General features: G+C 44.2%; 1 protein-coding gene across 1 annotated transcript in view; it reads left to right on the top strand.

The window, feature by feature from the left end:
- Window positions 1-26,125, top strand: part of ncor1 (nuclear receptor corepressor 1) — a 334,377-nt gene that overhangs the window by 44,100 nt on the left and 264,152 nt on the right. Inside the window, exons 3-5 of the mRNA XM_068008588.1 lie at window positions 2,451-2,569; window positions 11,025-11,124; window positions 20,011-20,190. Of these exons, the coding sequence (XP_067864689.1) occupies window positions 2,451-2,569; window positions 11,025-11,124; window positions 20,011-20,190 (399 nt within the window). The remainder of the gene's footprint in view (window positions 1-2,450; window positions 2,570-11,024; window positions 11,125-20,010; window positions 20,191-26,125) is intronic.

Genomic DNA, 26,125 nt, shown 5'->3' with positions numbered 1-26,125 from the left:
TTGAGCCCTTTGCATCCCCACCCCCACCACTGGTCACTCTGGTAACCAACAGGTTAAATTTCTGCTGATTGCTGTAGTAGCCAGGGGACTTGTGTATAGTGGGTGTCTAAAGCATCGATGCCAAAAAGTTTTGTCACACTACTGGTTAATGCAATGGCTAACAATTTTTGTCATCAACATTTGGTTCCCTCTAATGGGGTGGGGATGCTTCCTATACAGTTGTACTTCGTTGTCTCACACATCCCTCACTTGGCTTTAACACAAAGCATTATCTAAAGGCATCAAGAGAACAGAGCGGAAATGTAATGTTAAATTTGGCAGGCCTGGATCACGGTGAGAGGAAGAGCCACTACGCTCTGTAAACAATGGAGCCAGGAACCGCAGTCATGTGCCAGTTAGACAGTCTGTCTGGAGCTTTAGCAGAGTCCAAAAACTGCACTCAACGTGACTGGAGCAAAACACACAAGGGACCGTGGCAGAATTGAAGCAGGCAGTGGTGACTGTTTTGGGCAGACCGTCAGGCACTGCAGTATTTCAGGGGTACTTTCAAACCATCATTAAATTGAAGAAGTAGTTTAAAAACTCTGGTGTGTCTATTTTGTTTTGTTATTGTAGAAAACATATTTTCCTTTGTTTTTATTTCCAGATTTATGCTACATCCCTATCATGCTTTGGTATACAGGCTGTGTAGTATTGAAACAGCTGAGTGGCCAATAGCAGTATTACATTTTCCCCCTCGGGTAGTTTTGTGAACTTTCAAAATCATATTTAAGCACTACTTTGAGCTGTTCGTTGTTTCAAAAGAAAGTTATTTTTGTATTTTTTAAAAATGTAGATGTTTTCTGATGCCTATATATTTCTGTCTGACTGGGGATGATGCCCACTGACAGTTCATGCTTGTGATGTAACTAGTTTGATGAAATGGTTAGTGTGCAATATTCAAATCTTGTCCTTAAATTATTATTTTTCAATAAATACATTGGTTCCCTCACATACAAAGTTCCTTGCCCGTGAATTACAGCAGTCATTCACCAGGCTGCTTATCGTCAAGAATGGGGCGGAGTGCCTCGTCCTTACTCCCCGCAACCCCCCCCCCCCCTCCCCTTAGGCTGGAGAAACTTTCCCCTCATATAAATTCTCCTTCCCATATTCATGGTCACCCCCTCGACCTTGCCATCTCCCACGGCCTCTCTACTTACATTGTCTTAATCACAGACAAAGCCATCTCCGACTGCTTCTTTGTATCATTCATCACACACACCCCTCTATTCCCTTCCAACTACAAATCGCAGAATCATGGAAAATTTACAGCACAGAAGGAGGCCATTCGTCCATGGTGTCCGCACCGGTCAAAAATGAGCCACCCAGTCTAATCCCACTTTCCGGCACTTGGTCCATGCCTCTGGAATAAATTCTTCCCCCAAGTCACTTACAACAGCACTTTTAAACTCCTGTGATACTTGTGCAGCTGTTGAACCACACCCGCACCTACCCACATCCTCCTTGTCCACGGCAAAACCCTTACTCTCACTCACCCTGGTCCTTCCTCCTTGAATGGCTCCCATCTTTACTCCAAGTCCAAGTGGCGCAGACTTGAGCGTGCCTGGCGCACGACTGCTTTTACCACCCATCACCAGACCTGGTTGGACCATACCAAGCATTATTGAGCCTCGCTCTCCTCTGCCAAAACCATTAGCTGCTCTAGGATCATCCTGGAGAGTAAAGATAACCCTCGGCTTCTGTTCTACCAACTGTCTCTTTAAGCCCCTCTCCCCTGGCCCCTCCACCCTCGCCTCCAACAAATGCTCGTGGATTTCTTTGTCATTTAGATTGAGATCATCCGTTCAGCTGCCTCTGCCACTTTTTTCTCCACTCCCCCCCCCTCATGCCCACTAAGCCATACCTTCTCAAGGCACCCCCTGCCCTGGCCCTGAGTGTGCAATCTTCCTTTAGTTTCTCTCCTAATTTCCCTGTGATCCAGCAATAAGTTATCTTTCTAAAGGTACTTTTATATAGTAGTTGGGAGATCTGTGTGATTGCTGCTGACAGCCACTACATAAGGAGGTGAATTGCACGCTTCTGACAGTATCTGAGACCTGACTTTTTGTGGCCCAAGAGTGGCTGACAGAAGTGCAGAAAACATCGGCCTTCCCTCAGGAACTGGCGACGCGCAGTGGAGAGGGGTAGTCACAGGTTGTGGGCTGCTATTTGACTGCTGTATAGGACTTTCAGCACCATTATGAAAGTGTCTGATGGATGAATTTCTAGTACTGTAGGCTGATTCTCTTATCAGTTATGCTCCAATTATGTACCATGCTGAAAAGGGGCCTTGTTGCATTACCTGCTCTTTGCCCATAATCGGCACCACAATCTAAGTGTTTGCAATTATTTAGTTGCACGCCGTGCTGATTCCGTAAAGGTTCTGATGAGAGTCTTTTGTTGTTTTGCAGGAATTTGCAGTTCCAGATTATCGACCTCACCTTCAGGATTCACAACTCTTACAGCAGCAGCATCAGCAGCTCCGTCGACGCCCATCGCTGCTTTCAGAGTTCCATCCCGGCTCTGACAGGTGAGTGATATTCTCCTTACGGTAATAGAACTAGCGTTCTATCTGTTTATGTTGTTTGGTGGGAGGAGAATTGTTTTAAGTCATTTCCATACTGAGGATTGGCTTTGAGATTATGGTTTGCCGTGGCGAGTCTGCAGACTCAATAGAGCGGTTTGGAGAAGGGGCAAGATCGCATAAATGTGACCACTGAGGAGAAGCCGGGTGAGGGGAATAGCCAAACAATCATTTGTTGTGGGCAGAATTTCCAGGGCTCAAAGTTAATGATGACGCCTAGACTAAGATCCAGCATGATTATCTGGCAGATGGACCAGAGGTTGCGTTCCAGTGGCACTGTATGCTCGTGGTTCTCCGCTACTTTGTGCATGGTGCTTGCACACCCTCCTGACCTGTGTAAGTATGCTGAAGTTCTTATGCTGATTTACCACTTCAAAAATGTAGTGGACTTACTTACACTGCTGATTGTCTCAAATTTCATATTCCTAAAACAGGAATAAGTCACAACTGAAGAGATAGGAATATAGGAATCAAATCAGAGAAAGTGCTTCCAATAGGAAGGACATGTGAAAACAACAAATCAAACATGAGCAGCTTGCAAAATCCACCAATGAAAGAAAACCGGGTAACAAATCAACCCTCCAAATATTTTTTGAAGATTCTATCGGCTGCCATCTCGATTTCTTCACCAAGCTGCATGCTTACTACTGAAATAATGTTTGTAACATAATAGAATCTTATGTACAGAAGGAGGCCATCGTGCTTGTGCTGTCTAATTAGTCCCACTCCCCTGCTCTTTCCCCATAGCCTTGCAAATTTTTCCTTTTTAAGTATTTATCCAATTCCCCTTTGAAAATTACTATTGAATCTGCTTTCACCACCCTTTCAGGCAGCACATTCCAGATCATAAGCATATATCCAGCGCAGAAGAAGAAATGATTAGTTGGCTGTTGACAATTGACATTGGGAATTTAATCTAAGTTGCTACTATACAAATTCGTAGTTACACCAACAGCATAAATAATAGTGGCTCATTCTTCACAAGATTTTCATAATATAAGATCAGAACAGTCACTGCATTTATCCCTGAGTCACTGTAATCTTCCTGTTCTCCCAGCAGTTTGTGGAATCCCAGTTAATTTCTCAGTAATATTTACAGGAATCAAATGCACAAACCATGCAGACATCTGAGGGTTTCCATGGAATTATGCTATTGGTGCAAAGTTTGAAAGACGATTGCTCAACTACTCAAAGGCAGTAAAATTTCAGGAATGGGAAACATGATGCCTACTTGATGTCTCTCTCTCTCTCTCTCTCTCTCTCAACTCTCAGAAATTTTAGCTCTCAAGTGCTGTAATGGTAAACCTCAGGCCCAGTTGCTTTAACTTGCTATCATGAAACCTTGGGAAAAGAGCACTTGCTGGCCATTTCCTCCCGAGCACTGGAACCACAAGGCTGAGGCTAATGCCTGGGCTGAGAAAGGGACAGCGACTGGGGCAGTGCTGTAAAGGATTGGTGAGGCCTGGGGTGGGGTGAAGTGCTGAGCCTAAGGCTGGGATAGGTTTGGAAGATGTGGTGAGGCTAACTTCTGGGCTGAGTTAGGGAACAGCAAGGCCAGCACCTGTGGTTGGGCTGGGCAATTGACTACAAACTGAAGGTCGTGCTGGCAGTTTGGGCCATTGCGCCTCTGGTGAGTTGTAATACATTAACTGCCACATTCTCACAGACACGCAAGTCTTCAATTATACTCGGCTGTAGGCACTCTTTACGCTTCTCATATCCCTTTTACCTGTTTTAATAAGCTCTCGGGGCTCTCTCCTTTTTCCCTGTAGGCGTTGTATTGTTTGTCCATTTTGGAGAATAATTCATTAGTTGGTATATGGAATCATACAGTCACAGAAATGTCAGCACAGAAGGAGGGTATTGGACTCGTCATGTGGGTGCTCGACCCACATCAGAACTATGCTTTTTCTCCAAGTCCTTAAATATTTTTCTTTGTGTATATCAGATTCTCTCAAGTGCTGTGGTTAACTCTGCTTCAATAGTCACTTGTAAATTCTGTTCTAATTGTCCTTTGCATTAAAACAATTTCTTCTAACCATCTCCTGTATGCTATTTTATACTTAATTTACATGCTCAATGTTAAAAAGTGTTCTGTTTTTCCACTTTCAACATTACTTCCCTGTTAATTTTTTAGTTCATCCCTAATTCCTTTTTCCATTGTTAAGGTCATCTTTGTACTGAATGTTTTGTGCTCATTCAGGTAGGAACATAGGTACAGGAAGTTAGTGCCAGGTAATGGGACACTTTCCATTTCAGTCATCCAGTACCTGCATCAAGCACTCAGATCAAATGTAACACAGCTAGATGCAGAGTGATGTACCTCAGGAGGTGGCTGCAGAGATAATGGATACATTGGTTGTGATCTTCCAAAATTCCCTAGATTCTAGAACGGTCCCAGTGGATTGGAAGGTAGCAAATGTAACACTGCTATTCAAGAAAGGAGGGCGAGAGAAAACAGGGAACTACAGGCCAGTTAGCCTGATGTCGGTCATCGGGAAAATGATGGAATCCATTATTAAGGAAGTGGTAACAAGGCACTTAGAAAATCATAACGTGATTAGTTAAAGTCAGCATGGTTTTATGAAAGGGAAATCGCGTTTGACAAATCTATCAGTTTTTTGAGGATGTAATTAGCAGGGTAGATAAAGGGGAACCAGTGGATGTAGTATATTTGGACTTTCGAAAGGCATTCGATAAGGGGCCACAAGATAAGGGCTCATGGGGTTGGGGGTAATATATTAGCATGGATAGAGGATTGGTTAACGGACAGAAAACATAGAGTAGGGATAAACGGATCATTTTCAGGTTGGCAGGCTGTAACTAGTGGGGTACCACAAGGATCAGTGCTTGGGCCTCAGCTATTTACAATCTGTATTAATGACTTGGATGAATGGACTGAGTGTAATGTATCCAAGTTTGCTGTCGATACAAAGCTAATTAGGAAATTAAGCTGTGAGGAGGATACAAAGAGTCTGCAAAGGGATATAGACAGGTTCGGTGAGTGGGCAAGAAAATAACAGATGGAGTATAACATGAGGAAATGCGAGGTTATTCACTTTGGTAGATAGAATAGAAAAACAGAATATTTTTTAAATGGTGTCAAACTATTAAATGTTGGTGTTCAGAGAGACTTGGGTGTCCTCGTACTAGAAACACAAAACATTAGCATGCAGGTACAGCAAAATTGTGAGAGCTGTCCCACAGACTAGTCAAGCAACAGCCTGACATAGCCATACTCACAGAATCATACCTTTCAGCCAATGTCCCAGACTCTCACATCACCATCCCTGGGTATGTCCTGTCCCACCGGCAGGACAGACCCACCAGAGGTGGCGGTACAGTGGTATACAGTCAGGAGGGAGTGGCCCTGGGAGTCCTCAACATTGACTCTGGACCCCATGAAATCTCATGGCATCAGGTCAAACATGGGCAAGGAAACCTCCTGCTGATTACCACCTACCGTCCTCCCTCAGCTGATGAATCAGTCCTCCTCCATGTTGAGCACCACTTGGAGGAAGCACTGAGGGTAGCAAGGGCACAGAATGTACTCTGGGTGGGGGACTTCAATGTCCATCACCAAGAGTGGCTCGGTAGCACCACTACTGACCGAGCTGGCCGAGTCCTGAAGGACACAGCTGCCAGACTGGGCCTGCGGCAGGTGGTGAGCGAACCAACACGAGGGAAAAACTTACTTGAACTCGTCCTCACCAATCTACCTGTCGCAAATGCATCTGTCCATGACAGTATTGGTAGGAGTGACCACCGCACAGTCCTCGTGGAGACGAAGTCCCGTCTTCGCACTGAGGACACCATCCAACGTGTTGTGTGGCACTACCACCGTGCTAAATGGGATAAATTCAGAACAGATCTAGCAGCTCAAAACTGGGCATCCATGAGGTGCTGTGGGCCATCAGCAGCAGCAGAATTGTATTCCAGCACAATCTGTAACCTCATGGCCCGGCATATTCCTCACTCTACCATTACCAACAAGCCAGGGGATCAACCCTGGTTCAATGAGGAGTGTAGAAGAGCATGCCAGGAGCAGCACCAGGCGTACCTAAAAATGAGGTGCCAACCTGGTGAAGCTACAACTCAGGACTACATACGTGCTAAACAGCGGAAGCAACATGCTATGGACAGAGCTAAGCGATTCCACAACCAACGGATCAGATCAAAGCTCTGCAGTCCTGCCACATCCAGTCGTGAATGGTGGTGGACAATTAAACAACTAACGGGAGGAGGAGGCTCTGTAACCATCCCCATCCTCAATGATGGAGTCCAGCACGTGAGTGCAAAAGACAAGGCTGAAGTGTTTGCGAACATCTTCAGCCAGAAGTGCCGAGTGGATGATCCATCTCGGCCTCCTCCCGATATCCCCACCATCACAGAAGCCAGTCTTCAGCCAATTCGATTCACTCCACGTGATATCAAGAAACGGCTGAGTGCACTGGATGCAGCAAAGGCTATGGGCCCCGACAACATCCCAGCTGTAGTGCTGAAGACTTGTGCTCCAGAACTAGCTGCGCCTCTAGCCAAGCTGTTCCAGTACAGCTACAACACTGGCATCCACCCGACAATGTGGAAAATTGCCCAGGTATGTCCTGTCCACAAAAAGCAGGACAAATCCAATCCGGCCAATTACCGCCCCATCAGTCTACTCTCAATCATCAGCAAAGTGATGGAAAGTGTCGTCGACAGTGCTATCAAGCGGCACTTACTCCCCAATAACCTGCTCACCGATGCTCAGTTTGGGTTCCGCCAGGACCACTCGGCTCCAGACCTCATTACAGCCTTGGTCCAAACATGGACAAAAGAGCTGAATTCCAGAGGTGAGGTGAGAGTGACTGCCCTTGACATCAAGGCAGCATTTGACCGAGTGTGGCACCAAGGAGCCCTAGTAAAATTGAAGTCAATGGGAATCAGGGGAAAACTCTCCAGTGGCTGGAGTCATACCTAGCACAAAGGAAGATGGTAGTGGTTGTTGGAGGCCAATCATCTCAGGACATTGCTGCAGGAGTTCCTCAGGGCAGTGTCCTAGGCCCAACCATCTTCAGCTGCTTCATCAATGACCTTCCCTCCATCATAAGGTCAGAAATGGGGATGTTCGCTGATGACTGCACAGTGTTCAGTTCCATTCGCAACCCCTCAGATAATGAAGCAGTCCGAGCCTGCATACAGCAAGACCTGGACAACATCCAGGCTTGGGCTGATAAGTGGCAAGTAACATTCGCGCCAGACAAGTGCCAGGCAATGACCATCTCCAACAAGAGAGAGTCTAACCACCTCCCCTTGACATTCAACGGCATTACCATCGCCGAATCCCCCACCATCAACATCCTGGGGGTCACCATTGACCAGAAACTTAACTGGACCAGCCATATAAATACTGTGGCTACGAGAGCAGGTCAGAGGCTGGGTATTCTGCGGCGAGTGACTCACCTCCTGACTCCCCAAAGCCTTTCCACCATCTACAAGGCACAAGTCAGGAGTGTGATGGAATACTCTCCACTTGCCTGGATGAGTGCAGCTCCAACAACACTCAAGAAGCTCGACACCATCCAAGATAAAGCAGCCCGCTTGATTGGCACCCCATCCACCACCCTAAACATTCACTCCCTTCACCACCGGCGCACTGTGGCTGCAGTGTGCACCATCCACAGGATGCACTGCAGCAACTCGCCAAGGCTTCTTCGACAGCACCTCCCAAACCCGCGACCTCTACCACCTAGAAGGACAAGGGCAGCAGGCGCATGGGAACAACACCACCTGCATGTTCCCCTCCAAGTCACACACCATCCCGACTTGGAAATATATCGCCGTTCCTTCATTGTCGCTGGGTCAAAATCCTGGAATTCCCTTCCTAACAGCACTGTGGGAGAACCGTCACCACACGGACTGCAGCGGTTCAAGAAAGCGGCTCACCACCACCTTCTCGAGGGCAATTAGGGATGGGCAATAAATGCCGGCCTTGCCAGCGACGCCCACATCCCGTGAACGAATAAAAAAAAATGTATCCAAGTTTGCTGACTATACAAAGCTAGGTGGGAAAGTCAGCTGTGAGGAGGACACGGATATAGGACGCAAAGGGATATAGACAGGTTAAGTGAGGGGCAAGAAGTTGGCAGATGGAGTATAATGTGTGGAAATGCGAGGTTATTCACTTTGGGAGGAAGAATAGAAAAACAGAATTTTTTTTGAATGGTGAGAAATGTTGGTGTTCAGAGAGACTTGGTTATCCTCGCACACGAAACACAAAGTTAACATGCAGGTACAGCAAGCAATTAGGAAGGCAAATGATATGTTCATCTTTATTGCAAAGGGGTTGGAATACAAGAGTGAGGAAGCCTTGTTACAATTGTATAGGGCCTTAGTGAGACCGCACCTGGAGTACTGTGTTCAGTTTTGGTCTCCTTATCTGAGGAAGGATATACTTGTCTTAGAGGCAGTGCAACGAAGGTTTACTGGATTGATTCCTGGGATGAGAGAGATTGAATAGAATGGGCCGATATTCTCTGGAATTTAGAAGAATGAGAGGTGATCTCATTGAAACATATAGAGTCATAGAGTTATACAGCACGGATAGAGGCCCTTCGGCCCATCGTGTCCGCGCCGGCCATCAGCCCTGTCTATAAGATTCTGAGAGGCTGTGTCCCCTGGCTGGAGAGTCTTGAACTCGGAATCATTGTATCAGGATAAGGGGTCGGCCATTTAAGAGATGAGATGAGGAGGAATTTCTTCACTGAGGGTTGTGAATCTTTGGCATTCTCTACCCCAGAGGGCTGTGGATGCTCAGTCGTTGAGTATGTTCAAAGTTGAGATGGATAAATTTTTGGACACTAACGTAATCAAGGGATACAGGGATCGGGCAGGAAAGTGGAGTTGAGGTCAGAGATCAGCCATGATCTTGCTGAATGGCGAAGTAGGCTTGAGGGGCCGTATGGCCTACTCAACCCCAACCCCAACCTTAGGACATCAGCTCCTACTGCACCAGTGTGGTGCTTTTTTCCATTTCTTGTACCAACCATCCATCCGTAATCCTGTCTGAGTGACATTGCCAATTGATGTTGAAGTAAAGGCAGGTTTGTGTTGTCGGCCATCCCCAATAGGAACTGGATTGACCGTGCTCATACTCATGTCATATAGGACCCAGCAGAAAAGTCACACATTTTTGATTTGGTCCTTGATGGTGCTGATTGTCAGCAGGGTAGTCAGTGATAGCACTCTCCTCTGATTAACTCAGCTTCTGTAGGTTGTCGGTTCAAGCAACACTTCAGGGATTTGAACATGTAATCTAGGCTGACTATGATGTGCAATTCCGAAGGAACGTTGCATTATCAGAGGTGCCATTCTTTAGATGAGACTTTAAATTAGGGGTTAGTCTGCCTGTTCAGGTGGACATAAAAGATACCATGCACTATTTGAAGAGGAGCAGGGAGTTCTGGTGTCCTGGCCAACATTTATCCCTCAACCAACACCAGTAAAACAGATTAATTGGGCATTTATCCCATTGCTGTTTTTGAGACCTTGTGGTACACAAATTGGTTGCTGTGTTTTCCTACTTAGCAGTGGCTTCGCTTCAAAAGTAAATAATTGGCTGTGAAGTGCTTTGGGGCATGAAAGACACTATATAAATGCAAATTCTTTCTTTTCTTTTAAACTTAAATGTAGTCGTAGAGATTTCTAGCCCCTTAGAGGTTCCACTACTATAGTATGGATGCTATGCGGTCATTTGTAAGAATTTGAGTTACACTAGTGGAGTGCATAACATTGTGGGTTAAAAATCAATCCTATACCACAGCCACTAATTTAGTTCTGTGTTCTCATTTCCATTAGGACATTCCTATTTTTTTATTGAGTTCATTAAAGTTGCCCATTATTATAACATTATTGTCAGTATGTACCTTTTTCATCTCATCATTCAATGTTTTATTGTCCTTATCTTGCACAGGGGGTCTATAGCAGATCCATATTGTTAATCCTGCCTTCTGCCTGCTTGTTTATCCAAGCCTGAAGGTTTATTTTAATGTCAATTTACCTTCCTTCATTTCCAAAGTCTCCTGAACATATAAAGCTCCTCTTCTCCTGTCTTAATCATCCTTCCTCTACTACTGCATATTGAATTCACTCCTATTTTCTGGGGTGAGCCCTATTTCCTTTTAACATAATTTCCTGCTGCTACAGATGCCTGTAATTTGAGCATCTTACTTCAAGCGTATTGTGTTTGGCTGAGCACAGAAATCAGTCGTGTAGATTTTGTACATACGCTTGTGACTCACTGGTCTGTCCACCTAGGTGAAGGAAATCAAGTGAACGTAAGAGCTCCTTAGGGTTGTGGGGGTGGGGGAAGAGAATGAAAATGAAGAGACAGATTAATTTGGGAAAACTAATTGTTTTTCAGGCCTCAAGAAAGGCGGAGTGCCTATGAACAGTCATACCATAGCGTGGCTGGACAGCCCGATCATGATTCACTGGAAACCAAACGTCCACGGCTTGACCAGGTACCTGACCCCCACTTTCAGCGTGATACAGTACTGCCCTTTATGCACCCTGTACCAGAGGGGCTGCGAGCACCCACAGAGGTGAAGAAGGTAAGTGTTGGTTGTTAGAGTAGGCAGCACTACAGATGGTGTATTCATTTAAAAACCAAAAGGAGTAATGTCACATTAGACAAAAAAACATTCTTCTAGCTTAGTTCTGATAGCTATGCAACTCTGAGTGGAATAAAATATAAGATGCTGGAAATACCCAACGGTTGGTCGGTCAGTCAGTTAGTACCTGAACAGAGGTTACTGTTTTAAGTGGAGACTCTTTGTCAGAATGTTTGGGTCCCTACTCAAAACTTTAACCTGTCTTTTGTCTTTGGCTGGACCCGCTGATCATTTTTAACATTTGCAGTTTTTATTTCCAATTTCCAGCATTTGTGCTTTTTAAAAATATATTAACTGTGAGTGAAAGTAACTGAGAGATTGCCTGAATTCCACATGTTGAGTAGTTTCAAACGGCCCAATCTTTGCTAAAACTTGACTTTGGGTTGGGGCTATCTCTTGTTGCCAACAAACCAAATCTAAAATCAACAACTGATTTTAGGAGCTGGTCCCTTAACTGATGTGATCTAATTGAAGTGTTTAAGATGATTAAAGGAGTTAATAGGGTAGATAGAGAGAAACTATTTCCTCGGGTGGGGGAATCCAGAACAAGGGGGCATAATAAAATTAGAGCTAGGCCGTTCAGGATGATGTCAGGAAACACTTCTTCACACAAAGGGTAGTGGAAATCTGGAACTCTTTTCTCCCCCCACCCCCTCCCAAAAGCTGTTGAGGCTGGGGGTCAATTGAAAATTTCAAAAATGGGATTGATAGATTTTTGTTACGCAAGGATATTAAGTGTTACGGAACCAAAATGGGTAGATGGAGTTAAGATACTGATCAGCCGTGGCGGAACAGGGTTGAGGGGCTGAATCGCCTACTCTTGTTCCTATGTTTTCCAGGAAAATGGATGGGAGTTTGCAGATGGGAGTTTGCATTTTGTAAAGTGATTAGTTGCTTAGTTAAAGAAAGATGCGACTTTGTGCACGTTGCTGCTGATGGTATACCATAGGAATATCTGATGATTCTATGAAGGAAACTCCTGTAGTAACATCACATTGCTACCATAGAGATCCTTGTAAGTCAGAGCAAAGTTTAAACAATTGGTAATTGTTCTGTAACCCTTGAAGTATATTGATGTGGATTTTTTTCTTTTTTAAAAAAAACAATCGTGTTTGAGTAGGGACTGGGAACTGATGGCTGTAAAAAAAAAAATACTGTTCAAATATCAAGACAGGAAGAAAGATGATTGCTGGGTTAGGCTGCACCATTTTGAAGAGTTGTGATTTATATTTGAGAAAAGGGTATTGGTAAAACACGAAAGATGATGAGAACAGGACTGAATCAAACAGCCTGCGAGCACTGACAATCTGGCCTTCAAAGACAGATAGCTTGGACACTCTGCTGCAGAGTGTATGGTCCTTGTTTTACTGACCATCCTTTAATCAAAAAGTGCCAGCCATTTTTGTGGTACCAGCTACAAAAACCTGAGATGGTTCTTGCTCTGTAATCTCTCAATTGTTTACCAATATCACAGATGGAGAGGATAAATTAAAGCACCAGTTCAAACTCAATAAAATTGGGGCCTAAAACCAAATGTGTTGGGATTGAAGTTAGTCTCCACCAGCATCTTTGGTGCCAATGACCAATCCATGCAGGCCAGAAGGGGCTACCATGTCAAGAACCCAGATGGCACATAAATGGCAAATCGTCACGCAGTCAAACTCTAGTTTACCGCTGATTGGTACAACAGGAAAGGTGGCCTACTGATTGTACACCAGTGCCCAAACCAGTAACTCTCGTCCCACCTGCTCCTGTTGGACAGCTGAGTTGGGTCCTGTTGTTATAGTCAAGAGGATGAATGATCCAGAGGGACGACTTATGATTTAGGACTTGGGATCCTGTAGAAAAAGAAATGTTTGCAATCTGTTACATAGAATGTACAGCACAGAAACAGGCCATTCAGCCCAATAGGTCCATGCCGGTGTTCATGCTCCACACGAGCCTCCTCTCACTCTTCTTCATCTAACCCCATCAACATATCCTTCTATTCCTTTCTCTCATGTGTTTATCTACCTTCCCCTTAAATGCATCTATGCTAGTCGCCTCAACTACTCCTTGTGGTAGCAAGTTCCATATTCTAACCACTCTCTGGGCAAAGAAGTTTCTCCTGAATTACCTATTAGATTTATTACTGACTATCTTAAATTTATGACCCCTGGTACTAGGACCACTGCTTTTTCTTGATATATATTAATGACTTGGACTTGGGTGTATAGGGCACAATTTCAAAAGGGCGACATGAGGAGAAACCTTTTTATGCAGCGAGTGGTTATGATCTGCCTGAAAGGGTGGTGGAAGCTGATTCAATTGTGGCTTTCAAAAAGGAATTGGATAAATACTTGAAGGGAAAAATGTTGCAGGGCTATGGGGAAAGAGTGGGAGAATGGGACTAATTGGATTGCTCTTAGAGCTATCATGGGCTTGATGGGCTGACTGGCCTCCTTCTGTGCTGTAACCACTCTATGATTCCAGTTCTGGTCTCCCGCATGTGGAATCTTCTCTACCTTGGTGTTGTTTGAGAACCAGCGACAGATCAGCATCAAATCCAGTAGTAACTTGTGTTCTTTTTATACATTCCTTTGCTTCCCAGGTTATTACCAAAAGTAAGGATACAGAACAAAACTTGATATTGACCTCGGAAGCCATGGTCCTTTTTCTCAATTTTAAGCAGTTGCAAGCCAGTTTCATTCAGACTGGCCTGTAGGAAGGACCAGCCTGAACCTGGCTCTAATAAAGCTCACTTTGATGACTTGGAAAGGGACTGGTTACCACACACAGGTCGCATTCAATGGTGCGCACCTTGAGAGTCTCCAGAAAAACAGAGAAGAAGAATAGCAAATAGAGTTGGAAACAGTGAGAGAACTATAAGTGAAAGTATATGGGGAATGCAGAGATAGTTCAAAAGAAATAGAAAGAATTGGAGATCTTGATACAGGTTCGATCTGACTCCAATTGGATATAGTGATACTTCATTAATTTCGCACAAGGATCAACACATGCAAGTGTCTAAGCAGTAGTTAACAGTACAGAACAAGAATTATATTACCTGTTCCGTTCTGGGTAGAGTGTGTCCGCTTCTCGCAACCTCTTGCTTCTACTTTCTTTCTCTTATACACCAAGTCCGAGTCGAAGCTGGCAACTTATACACTGAATAAACCCCTAGCCCCCCTTCTCACTGTAGCAAAATATATCCAATCAGGTATTTCTCAAAACAACACGTATTTATCTGGATGGAACAGGATCTTGTAGCCCCCTTATCTCTCCTTATGCTTAGAATAGTATTTCTGAGTCCCTGCAGTTGATAAATCACCCCATGGACCTCAAAAGTGACAAAGCATGGCTAGCTTCAGCATTCCACTGTGTCTGAAGCAGTGGGGGTTACTGTTATGTTCCTCCCTTAGTTTGTAACAAAATTCTAATGGCTTTACTGTCTGCAGTTGCAGTAAGTTAATTTAAAAGCAGTCTGTTATAGTACAGTGCCTTCAACTAAAGCTTTAACTAATTAATCCTTTTCGAACCTAATTCCCCTAAATACCTTAACCTATATTTCCTTAGAGAGTAGGAGAAGCCATTGTCTGATGCCCAGTGTGCAGGGAGTTCCCATATTAATTCACTTTTACTTCTAGTAGCATAAACAGCAGCATTTTCGCCTGTGCAGAAACTTTGATTTTTTTTTAAAAGGTCAGAAGCTTAGGTAAATAGTGAATTGATCTGCCTGTCAAAGCTAGAAACTGGAAGGAGAATGTCTTCCAATCCTTCAGGGAACTTAACCGATGGACCTCAAAATAAATATTTGCACATTGGCAACATGTTTGTAAGAGACATAGAGATGCGCACACACTTGCACAGAGAGCAGGGCATAAGCAGAGATAGACAGACAGAGCGGGACAGAGGGAGAGACGAGAGAGAGAGAGAGAGAGAGAGAGAGACCCATGCACATACCCCCAACACAGCAGAGAGAGAGAAATACAGACTGACCTGTACACACCTCCCCAACACAGCAGAGAGAGAGAGAGAAATACAGACTGACCCGTACACACCTCCCCAACACAGCAGAGAGAGAGAGAGAAATACAGACTGACCCGTGCACATACCCCCAACACAGCAGAGAGAGAGAGAGAGAGAAATACAGACTGACCCGTGCACACACCCCCAACACAGCAGAGAGAGAGAAATACAGACCGACCCGTGCACATACCCCCAACACAGCAGAGAGAGAGAGAGAGAGAGAGAGAGAAATACAGACTGACCCGTGCACACACCCCCAAAACAGCAGAGAGAGAGAGAGAAATACAGACCGACCAGTGCACACACCCCCAACACAGCAGAGAGAGAGAAATACAGACCGACCCGTGCACATACCCCCAACACAGCAGAGAGAGAGAAATACAGACTGACCTGTGCACACACCCCCAACACAGCAGAGAGAGAGAGAGAAATACAGACCGACCTGTGCACACACCCCCAACACAGCAGAGAGAGAGAGAAATACAGACCGACCCGTGCACACACCCCCAACACAGCAGAGAGAGAGAGAGAGAAATACAGACCGACCCGTGCACACACCCCCAACACAGCAGAGAGAGAGAGAGAAATACAGACCGACCCGTGCACACACCCCCAACACAGCAGAGAGAGAGAAATACAGACTGACCCGTGCACACACCCCCAACACAGCAGAGAGAGAGAAATACAGACTGACCCGTGCACACCCCCCCAACACAGCAGAGAGAGAGAGAGAGAGAGAGAGAAATACAGACCGACCCGTGCACACACCCCCAACACAGCAGAGAGAGAGAAATACAGACTGACCCGTGCACATACCCCCAACACAACAGAGAGAGAGAAATACAGACCGACCTGTGCACACACCCCCAACACAGCAGAGTCGGGCAGAGGGAGAGTTTGATTGAGGATCCACACAACCGAACCCAAGCTCCAGTTCTGACGATGTCTAAAAGCAGCCCAGCCCTAGTGCCTCAGGAGAGAAATCTGACTGTTTACTGGTCAGTCAGGAAATGTACATCATTCAGCACCTGAAGCAGAGGATTTGTTTGTGTTTCAGGTGGGACCCTTTGTTAGAACTGATTTGTTGTTGTTTTAGAACAGAAAGTATCTGAATTAATTATGCTGCTTCAACTTCGACCAAATTTCTTTCTCTCTCATCTCCTCCTTTTAACCTTTTTAACTCCAGCATGTATTACATTTCTCATCCATCCGTCTGAATACATATATATATCATTTATGTTTTTACATGTGTAATACAATAATTTCACTTTAATCATCATACTGTGTGAAACTAATGCTCTGTTACAGGTGAAGGTGGTGAGGGAGATTCTACCTGTCTCATCCTCTGCCTGGGTTTTGGAGGTGGAAACCTGTACAAAACCATCTTCTAAACTCTTGGCTCTGTGGTATAAATTAAAACACCACAGTGTCTATACCAGTAGAAGCATTGCTGCATCATGTGCAGTTTATTAAAGAACTACTCTCACCATCAGCAAACAAATTAACTCCAAGATATTTGATAATTTTACACTTTGTTTTTAAAGGTTGAGTGGCATTGTTGGATACGATCGTGGAGGTGTTACTGAGTCTGACTGTACAAGGGAGTTGAATTAACTCTGGTGGTAACCCAAAATTGCTTCAGCATCAACTGTGTGTCGATATCGCTCCCTTACCATGCCAGCCTGTAACCCTTCTAAAGCAGGGTTTCACAGATATCACGAGTACCTGCTCTTTTAAAATAAAAAGAATGGCAGAAAGGTGGTAGAGATGATTGTAAATCTTTTGTAATGGGTTCCCCTCCCATTTTATTTCACAAGGCCAGTCATTGTAAATAAATTCGTAGTTTGACTAGGAAACCAGAGGTATGTTTAACAATTAACACTCCAGATATAATTTTTTTTATTGAGATAAACTGTACACTGGTTTACATATTAATATAGTGGATGGAAGGACATTTTCTTGAGTATTTATAAGAGAGTGAGTTGACTGCACAGTTGTGTGTATTTGTACATTGACTTTGAAGCGCATAAAACTAATGTGGCCACTGGGGGATATGCTCTGACTAGTGCAGAAACTTGAGTGGCTTTTCTATAGTTGTTAGGTTGGGTAACTTTTCTATGATGCCAGGAGCTGGTGAAGGTGTGCTCTGTCCTTTATCAGAATGCCCCTCCCTCCGCAGGAGTGGGTGGGTTAGGCGTGGGACTGACTTTTAAAAGGGATTTTGGTGGTGTAATGCTGTTTAAGGACCTCTAGTGGTAGAATCTGTTACTGGAATGTCACAGAACTAATTGGACCAGTAAAAATGGTTATAGGCCAAAATGTTTTAATAATTCAGTCATAAAATCAATTTAATCACAAGTAGTTTTGCACTTTATGGTATCATGGGATCTCAGACAGTTGCTGAAAAGGGCTCACTATCCAGTCCAGACCACAAAATGTAGTAATGTGTTGCACAACTGCAAGAGGTATCATACACCATTATATAAATACATTCTGTTCTTAATTCTAAATGTAATTCAGATTATCTCACAAGTCACTATTTCTTTTAGCTCTAAATTCTGAGTGATATGGAAGAGCAGAGGGATTTGCGGGTTCCGGTTCCCAAGACATTAAAAGCAGCACCTCAAGTGGATATGGCCATTTGAAAAAAGCTGATGGAATACTGGGTTTTATGGCAAGAGGTGCTGAATATCACAGTTGAGATCTGATGGCGTATCACTTTAGTAAGACCACAGTTGGGTGCATTTTGGGCTCCACTCTAGAGGAAGGGTGTTGAGGGGACAGCACGGATTCACTAGGATGCTGCCCGGTATAAAGAAATATGAAGATTTGAAAAAATTGGGGCTATTCTTATTAGAACAGTGATGATTAAGGTGATTTGATAGGAATGTTTAAAACTATGAAGGGATGAGACAGGGTGGATAGAAACCGACTGTTTCTAGTAGTTGAGGGTATAAAGCAAGGGGACGTGGATATTAAATGTTATAGATTTTTTTTTTCACATCGTTCACCTGACGAAGGAGGAAGCCTCCGAAAGCTTGTGAATTTAAAATAAAATTGCTGGACTATAACTTGGTGTTGTAAAATTGTTTACAATAGATTTAGGACAGAGAGCAGGAGAAACTTTATTACGCAGAGGACTGTGAGGCCATGGAGTGCACTACTGGAGTTAGTGATTGAAGCAGAAACTGTCAGTTTAAGAATAAGTTTGATAGGTGGTTGAGGAGAAGGGGGACTAAAAGGATATGGGAATAGGATACTGCTTGTGTGGAGGATCAACACCAACATGGACTGGTAGGGCCTCCTAGCCGATTAATCTTATAATTTCTATCTAAATTTTTATGTTGTTTAATTTGAAATACTAGATAATTCAAAATTTTATAATTGAAAAAACAGCTATTAAGTTGTAGACTGGATGAAACTTTTCAGGTAGCTAAATTTGAGAAGACTGTTTTCCTAGATAAGCAATGAAATTATAGAGCCCCCTGTTTAACACAGATTAGAGGAAGATTTTAGTGTTCTGACCAAAAAGGACACCAGTTTACCAGCATGAAAATAAATTTCTTAATCAACACTGAGCTTGCTTGGTTTTTACTTTTGAGTATGGGTTAGGAGCTAGAAATAGCTGCTGGAAAGGCAGGGCAATAACTAGCATGCTCAAACATCGATTTCAGTTGACCCTTCAGAATAGATGGATTGCTTAGTAAGTTTATGCTGTTACTGATGATGTGTGGTAACAATGCACAGCTGTATATATTAGGATAACTATACGAGCTAATTTAGGAGTTTCTGCTTGAATCAAATATTAGTAAGAAAACGGTCAGCAGAGTGAATAAAAGGACGGGAGAGAACATTTCATCTGTATGTGTTGAGGCATCTGTTTAAGTATTGCTAAAAATCAATTAGCAACCTTGTGGAATATGCCAGTGTGTGTATTTAGTAAGGAGCTGATAGAACTGTAGTCAGAATCTGTGCCTCAAGTGTTGAATAATTTTAGTGTTTTAATGAATACACCACCTTAAAATGTGTCCAGCAAATTTGCTTCCATCAAAGCTGCATTCTCCAACATCATCAACCCTTGTCCATGAACGCGTTTGCATAAAGAGTGAGCGTTTACCTATGAGTGATCATTGCATCCACTTCTGTTTAATTTTATGGAAGAATCACTGCACAGATTGGCGACTGACTAAACAATGACTTCAATAAGAAGCTTGGTAAAATACTCCTCGGACTCTGGATTCCTTTTGCATATGGAGGTGATGAGATTGATCCATACAGCTCTATAAATGTTAATTTCTAATTTGAAAACGCTTTAAAGGATTTCCATCAGACCTTGATTTCTCTTCACCAGATTCTGAATATTGGAGGGAACTTTCCACCTGTCCTCCTGTGACTATTAACCTCAGCGGTTTGAATCCTGGCCCATTGTATTTTCACCCAGCGGGAGTGTTTGTGTGTTACATACCCTACTATTCTGTGTTTTTAATGTGTTCCAATGTTTGTTTTCTATACCCTGGCCAGTAATATTAATGTCAAGGGATGATAGCAGAGGCTTCTCTGATGGCAGTACTTCAATAGCTGTCTTCAGTTCTTCTCAGCTTATTTCCAAACAAATGTCCCAATCCACCTTGCTCAGACTTTCTGTAAAGAAAATGTTTGTATGAAACTTGCTCACCTCCACCACCCCCCCTCCCCCCACCCCACACTCCTCTGGTTTTTATTTTTAAGGAGTCTTTTTCAATGAAGGCTGATGTTCCATCGTCACCAACGGCCAACCAGCAGGGTGGAGATGAACAAGATTCGTCTCCTTCCAAACTATCCAAAGAGGAGCTCATCCAGAGCATGGACCGTGTGGACCGAGAAATAGCCAAAGTGGAGCAGCAGATCCTCAAACTGAAGAAAAAACAGGTACTGAGAGTTTCTGCAGGGGGTGTGAGGCACTGGATTTCTGAGTGTGTGCGTGTGCGCGTGCGTGCGTAGTTATATTCAATACTATTCACTTCAACAGTAGCTATTTTGGACAGGAGCATGCAACTGGTCTCTGGCTTTTCCTCCTTCCATACTAGGTTGTTTTCAGTAACCTGCAGAAGTTTAATAGCTGGCTGATAACAAGCACTGCTGTGTATAATTTAAAAAGCTTGCTTTTGGATTCAGTGCTGCTGGTAACAGTCTTCAAGTTACCATAGTTTTAGTTGTGGTTGATACAAAGTTGTGGACAGACTTTCCTGGGAATCCCATGACTGTACAGATTAATAGTTTCATTCATAAAATGCAGCTGCATTTTGTCAAATGTTACACCGACAGACCCAACTATGCTCCTATTTCAGCCACTACTTCTGAGGAACGCAGTCTTCCCTCTTGCTTTTTCCAGGCTTGGTGTTGTCTTTTGTCCTGGGTCTTGTCTCTTCACATGGGTTCCTCAACAAATGCAATCAATTGTTGAGGATTCAAGGCGATTTAGACAAGTTGAGTGAGTGGGCAAATACATGGCAGATGCAGTATAACGTGGATAAATGTGAAGGTATCCACTTCGGAAGGAAAAACAGAAAGGCAGAGTATTATTTAAATGGTGATAGATTGGGGAATGTTGATGTACAAAGGGACCTGGGTGTCCTTGTACACCAATCACTGAAAGCAAACATGCAGGTGCAGCAAGCAGTTAGGAAGGCAAATGGTATGTTGGCCTTCATTGCAAGAGGATTTGAGGATACCAGCAAGGATGTCTTACTGCAGTTATACAGGGCCGTGGTGAGACCACACCTGGAGTATTGTGTGCAATTTTGGTCTCCTTACCTAAGAAAGGATATACTTGCCATAGAGGGAGTGCAGCAAAGGTTCACCAGACTGATTCCTGGGATGGCAGGACTGTCATATGAGGAGAGATTGGGTTGACTTGGTCTGTGTTCGCTAGAGTTAGAAGAATGAGAGGGAATCTCATTGAAACATATAAAATTCTGACAGGGCTAGACAGACTGGATGCAGGGAGGTCCAGAACGAGGGGTCACAGTCTCAGGATACAGGGTAGGACATTTAGGACTGAGATGAGGAGAAATTTCTTCACTCAGAGGGTAGTGAACCTGTGGAATTCTCTACCACAGAAGGCTGTGGAGGCCAAGTCACTGAATATATTTAAGAAGGAGCTAGATAGATTTCTAGACACAAAAGGCATCAAGGGGAGAGAGCGGGAATATGGTATTGAGATAGAGGATCAGCCATGATCATATTGAATGGCGGAGCAGGCTCGAAGGGCCGAATGACCTACTCCTCCTATTTTCTATGTTTCTAATGGGCCATAAATTGCTCCGAGTGGCAAACTAGCAGTGGTCACCACTCATTAGATTTAAAGTTGCCCGCTAAGTTACCACCATCTTTTTGGCGGCAACTTCCTTGAACTGAGAGTTCAAAAAACGTCAGTGTTCTTTCCTGGGCTTTGAGTGGTGAAAGGATTGCTAAGACCCCTCAACCAATCAGCATGAAGCAAGCCATGCTGTGAGAACCAGGAAGTGCCGTTCATAGACAAACTGTGCAAGCTAACAACCAGGAAGATTAGTAAATGTGTTTTAATAGAGAAAGCGAAATAAAGAGAGGGTAAGATTAAAAGACTGAGATAAAAGAGGCTGAAGGAAAAAGTCAAACAAATTTTAATTTTTTTTTTAATTGTCCAAAAACTATTAAAATGAGGAGTAATGAGACGCCACATTTTTAAAAGTTAATTTTTAGTTGTTTGGCAGTCATTAAGATTTACTCTGCTGTTAAAAGTTAGTTTAGACCTGATACAACTGAGAGTACCTGTTTTGTGGCGATATTAGTTAGTTTCTAGCTGGGCGGGAGAGCAAATTTGCGGTGATCCATCGATTGCAGCCGGTGAGATCCCTTTAACCCGAAGCTGTCAGATCGCCAGCGAACCAGGAAGAGCAAGTTCCGGATTTCCACGTTTAATGGTGCATGTGCGGTTGCCGGAACTTGCTCTTCAATTTTGCCACTAACAATGGTGAGCGCTGTTAAGCTCACCATTATTTTAAAAGCAATTTCCGGCCCAATATTTTGTAGTTTCCTAAATTTCAATAACCAGTTGTCTTTCTCATCTCTTCATAATTGAAGAGGGTATCATCCAATCCTGGGGAGGGGTCATGGTGGGGTGAGATGTTGCTATTTAGGATTTTGGCATCATTCAGCTGCTGTGGATCCTATTTGACAGCGGGTTGGGGGTGGGGGTGGGGGGTGGGGAAACCTGTGACAAAAGGTCAATATTGCATCTTCCGTAGTCTCCATTTAATGTGTTGATGCTGCAGTAGTCATAGAAACATAGAAAATAGGAGCAAGAGTAGGCCATTCGGCCCTTCGGGCCTGCTCCACCATTCAAAATGATCATGGCTGATCGTCTAACTCAGTACCCTGTTCCCACTTTTTCCCCATATCCCTTGATCCCTTTAGCATTAAGAAATATATCTATCTCCTTCTTGAATACATCTAATGACTTGGCCTCCACTGCCTTCTGTGGTAGAGAATTCCACAGGTTCACCACCCTCTGAGTGAAGAGATTTCTCCTCATCTCGGTTCTAAATGGCATACCCCGTATCCTGAGACTGTGACCCCTGGTTCTGGACTCCCCAGCCATCGGGAACATCCTCCCTGCATCTCGTCTGTCTAGTCCTGTTATATGTTTCGATGAGAATTTTATATGTTTCGAAATCCTAATTAGTCCTGTTATGGCGTTAGTGTGCTTACTAATTGTAGCAACGTATTTTTGGCCGTTCACGAGTGACAGAGATTTTCTGTGATTGGGTTCGATGGACTGACTCCCTCGGCCTGCTCCCTTTCAAAAGGGAAATACTTCTTGCTGCATGAACATTAGGGGACAATTAACAAATGTCTCCAAACAGCACTGGAATTAACACATAAGCAGCAGTTTTAGTACTGAAGTTCAAAACCAGTGAGATTTTGATAGCCCAGCAGTCTGAAACTGGGAATCCTGCGTCCAGGAACAACAGGCGATCTGTAGTTTAGATCTATGTGTGTTCAGGCCAATCTATTGATTGGATTAATGATTCCAGATGATTAAAGATAGATTCTGAAAGTTGCCTTATCTCAGTTCCTTCCTGACCACAGGACTTTGATGTCGAGCAGCAGGAATATTGAATGTATATATTTTCTTTCTGGTGAAACAGAATTTGACCTCACTTTGCATTTGGCAGGGGTTTCAAAGTGAGTAGGCCACGGTCTGTGAGGTTTTGAGATGGCTGCATGGCTCTGTGGTCGAGAAATGCAAATCAGCTCAGTCCAATGGCCATGACCCAAAAGCTGAATAAAAGTTGAATATTGAGTTTCTTTGTACCTTTTTATATTTTGTTCACTCGTACTCTCCCCGTGCCTGCTTTTTCCATTGTGAAAGATCCTCACTGCTGTCTTTACCAGGGACACTAGTGTGCTGTAACAGGAGGGGTTTCACACTGCACATTCTCCACGTCTCCTCAGGCTTCCTTTATTCTTCCCTTTTCTCCCCCCTGTAGCTACTGGTTCTTGCTGGGTTCCTGTTCCCCAGGTATCAGCAGCCCTCCATAATTCATTTAATTTATTTAAGTGGTAATTCTTCACATGAACCCAGGTCCAGTAAGATATTCAGCAGTGGGGGCATCACAGCCCTCATCTGACATCCACACACACTTCTAGCAGGAGTCATAGGATAGCAATCAGAAGCAGGAATCCCAGCTGATTTCTTCCTCCTCCCCCCCCCCCCCCCCCCCCTCCCCCCAAAACTCCTGAAGATCATGCAAATCATTTGTTGTCCCTGTGTGTAATTATGATCACAAAATTGGCAACACCAACTATTTGAGTCGGGGTTGCATGAGGGACACTTGATTTGTGAGTTTATTTACTATTCCCCATTAAAACCGGATTGAAATCTCAAATCCAGTTAGGAGCTGTATGTGTGTATTGTGCATATACTGAGAATCATAGAATCACTTCAGTGGATATTTTAGACTTTTCTCCATTAAAACCCTTACTTCAGGAGATTAAACAACGCACTCCCCTTTACCACTGGGACTTGGGTTTTAATGCCTCTGCTGAAAGACTCTGCCCATAAGCATAATGAGTTTGGGACAGTCTCAGCCTAATTCCTAGTCTGTTCTGTTACATAATGAGGCAATAATTTGGCAACTTCATTCAGGAAATAAAAATGGCTGAAGTGGGAAATGTTGCAGTATTGCGCACAGCTTTGCGATTGGAGCAAAGGTGTGTTGTCGGCAGTGTAGAGGGAGCTTTGCTCTGTATCTAACCTAAACTGTAACTGTCTTGGAAGTGTTTGGGGCAGTGTAGAGGGAGCTTTACCCTGCATCTAATCTGTGCTGTAACTGCCCTGGGAGTGTTTGATGGAACAGTGAAGAGGCAGCTTTACTCTATCTAAACCGTGCTGTACCTGCCTTGGGAGTGTTTGATGCTCAACTCCAGAGGTGAGGTGAGAGTGACTGCCCTTGACATCAAGGCAGCATTTGACCGAGTGTAGCATCAAAGAGCCCTAGTAAAATTGAAGTCAGTGGGAATCGGGGAAAACGCTCCAGTACAAAGGAAGATGGTAGTCGTTAGAGGCCAATCATCTCAGCCACAGGACATCACTGCAGGAGTTCCTCAGGGCAGTGTCCTAGGCCCAACCATCTTCAGCTGCTTCATCAATAACCTTCCCTCCAACACAAAGTCAGAAGTGGGATGCTTGCTGATGATTGCACAGTGTTCAGCTCTATTCACAATTCCTCAGATAATGAAAGAGTTCATGGCTGTATGCAGCAAGACCTGGACAACATCCAGGCTTGGGCTGATAAGTGGCAAGTAACATTCGCGCCAGACAAGTACAGGCAATGACCATCTCCACAAGAGAGAATCTAACCACCTCCCCATGTCATTCAACGGCATTACCATTGCTGAATCCTCCACCAGCAACATGCTGGGGGTCACCATCGATCAGAAACACTGTGGCTACAAGGCATAAGTCAGGAGTGTGATGGAATATTCTCCACTTGCCTGGATGAGTGCAGCTCCAGCAATACTCAGGAAGCTCGACACCATCCACGACAAAGCAGCCTGCTTGATTGGCACCCCATCCACCACCCTAAACATTCAATCCTTTCATCACCGGTGCACCGTGGCTGCAGTGTGCACCATTTACAAGATGCACTGCAGCAACTCCCAAACCCGTGACCTCTACTACCTAGAAGGGGAAGGGCAGCAGGCGCATGGGAACACCACAACCTGCATGTTCCCCTCCAAGTCACACATCATCCTGACTTGGAAATATATCGCCGTTCCTTCATCGTCGCTGGGTCAAAATCCTGGAACTCCTCACCTAACAGCACTGTGGGAGAACCTTCACCACGCGAACTGTAGCGGTTCAAGAAGGTGGCTCACCGCCACCTTCTCAAGGGCAATTAGGGATGGGCAATAAATGCTGGCCTTGCCAGCAATGTCCACATCCCATGCATAAATTTAAAAAACAGTCTAATCCCCTACACCTAAGAACATAAGAAATAGGAGCGGGAGTAGGCCATACGGCACCTCAAGCCTGCTCTGCCATTCATTGAGATCATGGCTGATCTTCGACCTCAACTCTATTTTCTCTCCTGATTTCCATATCCTTTGATTCCCTTAGAGTCCAAAATTCTGTCGATCTCTGTCTTGAATATACTCAACGACTGAGCATCCACAGCCCTCTGGGGTAGAGAATTCCAAATATTCACGACACTGAGTGAAGAAATTCCTTCTCGTCGCTGTCCTAAATGGCCAACCCCTTATCCTGAGGCTATGCCCCCTAGTTCTAGACTCTCCATCCAGGGGAAACATCCTCTCAGCA

Source organism: Heptranchias perlo, chromosome 28 (assembly GCF_035084215.1).
Source record: "Heptranchias perlo isolate sHepPer1 chromosome 28, sHepPer1.hap1, whole genome shotgun sequence".
Lineage (NCBI taxonomy): Eukaryota > Metazoa > Chordata > Chondrichthyes > Hexanchiformes > Hexanchidae > Heptranchias > Heptranchias perlo.
The sequence above is the reverse complement of the archived record's forward strand: the minus strand, read 5'-3'. Positions and strand labels throughout refer to the sequence as shown.